Genomic DNA, 1945 nt, shown 5'->3' on the forward strand with positions numbered 1-1945 from the left:
AAAGATGGATCGCCTCACCGGATTTCATACTCTGAGTTGAGTAGTTCCTATTTCAAACCCTTGCCACCGGTTGAGTGGCTTCTGGTACGGAGGCCAACTTCACTGGAGGGAAGGTTTCGTGTGAAATATTTCTTTTAATGAATGTTGCTCCCTCCGACGAAAATAACCTTGCTCGATGTAGGGCAAATCTTCCCACTCGTGCTCGTGTGTAATGTTTCTTATTGCCATTGGGCCGATTTTATCTGTCAATACTCCACTGAGTGCATGACAGCATCAAGGATTTTTGTTTAATGAAAACGAGTTTGTGGCAAAATCGGAAACTGATTTAACCTGCACAAGTGAAGAGAAACCGGAATAAGTGTGGGATAACCCCATTCGTTTTTAACAACAGGCGGTGAGTGTCTGCCCATAAGTACCAACGTGGTCGTACATGTTTCCATGCCCAGTGCCGACGATCAAATGGACATCGCTGGACGAAAGATCTTCTTGCCCTCACAAGGGATTCATCTTACTCGATGTACGGATGAGGCACCATAAAGATCTGAATAACGGACTCCTGATTATATATATATATATATATATATATATCCAGAAGTGTGCTTGTCAGCAGCTATATCAGTACATGACGATGGATATCAAAAATTACTAGAATACGTTGCATCTAGTTCTAATACAAGCTGAGTGACGACAAACGCGCTTCTCTGTTTCGTGTTGACCAACTTATCCGAGGTTGTCCGAGCCCTTGCCAGCATTAACGACACGACGTTGTGCTGCATTACCACAAACAAACGCGTTAACCGGTGGTGGTCTGAATAGTACGAAAATTGCAGCCGAACATGATTTTGTTTTGTCATTCTTGTGGTTCACACTTCTCTGGAAGGTTGCTCACTTGTCTTCCATTATCTATGATCTTTGCGCTATCTTCATCACAACTTTCTTTTCCCTTGTAGATCATGGACGATATTGCCGAACTGAACGCGACCACTTTGCATTTCTGACGTGCCGGATGCATTCTCTTGCCTTGGTTCATTCCCAGTTTGTTTGTATATTGAATCAATAAAATTACTACTAAACATGCTTTCCTCAACTTTGACATCGGCGCCCAATATACCAGATGGGCTTATATCCTGTACAACGATGTCCACTTCGAAGCATATTTTCGTCACCTTAATCGATTGTTGTAAACATGTCGTTATATGCCATCATTTTGAGGGAATTTCGTGATATCGGTACTAGTTCTTCGCTGTTTTCTCCGAATTCACTTTGTTTCTCCGACACCGCTAGAAAGCCCGAACAAGCCACAGGGAAATTGCGAATTAGGAGTCTTTTTTCATCTGCAAACTTTGCATCCAGAATTGCTTAAGAACAGTGCATTTGATGGCTATACTGTTCAGGCACCTTCAAGATTGTCTTCATTGCTGCTACATGGTAGATGAATCTTCATTGTTTGGCTAATTCATATTTGTGTTATCGTGTCTTCAAGTAGCCCGTCGGTGAGACTGGCAAACCACAATTTATGTGCGGATACTGGATACCAGCGTTTCCCGTTGTCACGTGTTTAGTGCTCCTACACATTCGTTAGGAGGCAACGTTTATCATTCATAAGAATACCGAACCTTTCCAGACATCTCACTATTTACAAAAAATACACTTTAGTAGCTTGTGGTGAAGTTTCTAAATTCTTACCTAGATTTTTCTGTGTTGTATTTTGTTTCGGATTGTATCATTGCCATGGTCGTCGGAATCTCACTGAGATTATCAAATCCATCCATCAGCTGCACTGCCAACTCAGTTCCCGATAGTTGATACCCACCGGCACCCTATTCCAACCTTGTGTGACGTACTTAGCCCACCACCAGCATGATTTCCTTTTTGGCAGTCACCACTCTGTTATGCAGGCTGTCAATCTTGGTGCATCTAGCAATCATCACGATCTTGCTAGTAA

General features: G+C 42.5%; 1 protein-coding gene across 1 annotated transcript in view; it reads left to right on the forward strand.

Annotated features, from left to right (window-relative positions):
* T265_01349 (hypothetical protein) overlaps nucleotides 1-1036 on the forward strand; it is a gene marked incomplete at both ends in the record, with an annotated part of 73301 nt that extends 72265 nt beyond the window's left edge. The window contains one exon of the mRNA XM_009165355.1: nucleotides 951-1036. Within this exon, the coding sequence (XP_009163619.1) occupies nucleotides 951-998 (48 nt within the window). The remainder of the gene's footprint in view (nucleotides 1-950) is intronic.
* Nucleotides 1037-1945: the final 909 nt, after the last annotated feature.

This window comes from Opisthorchis viverrini (genome assembly GCF_000715545.1).
Source record: "Opisthorchis viverrini unplaced genomic scaffold opera_v5_14, whole genome shotgun sequence".
Classification (NCBI taxonomy): domain Eukaryota; kingdom Metazoa; phylum Platyhelminthes; class Trematoda; order Opisthorchiida; family Opisthorchiidae; genus Opisthorchis; species Opisthorchis viverrini.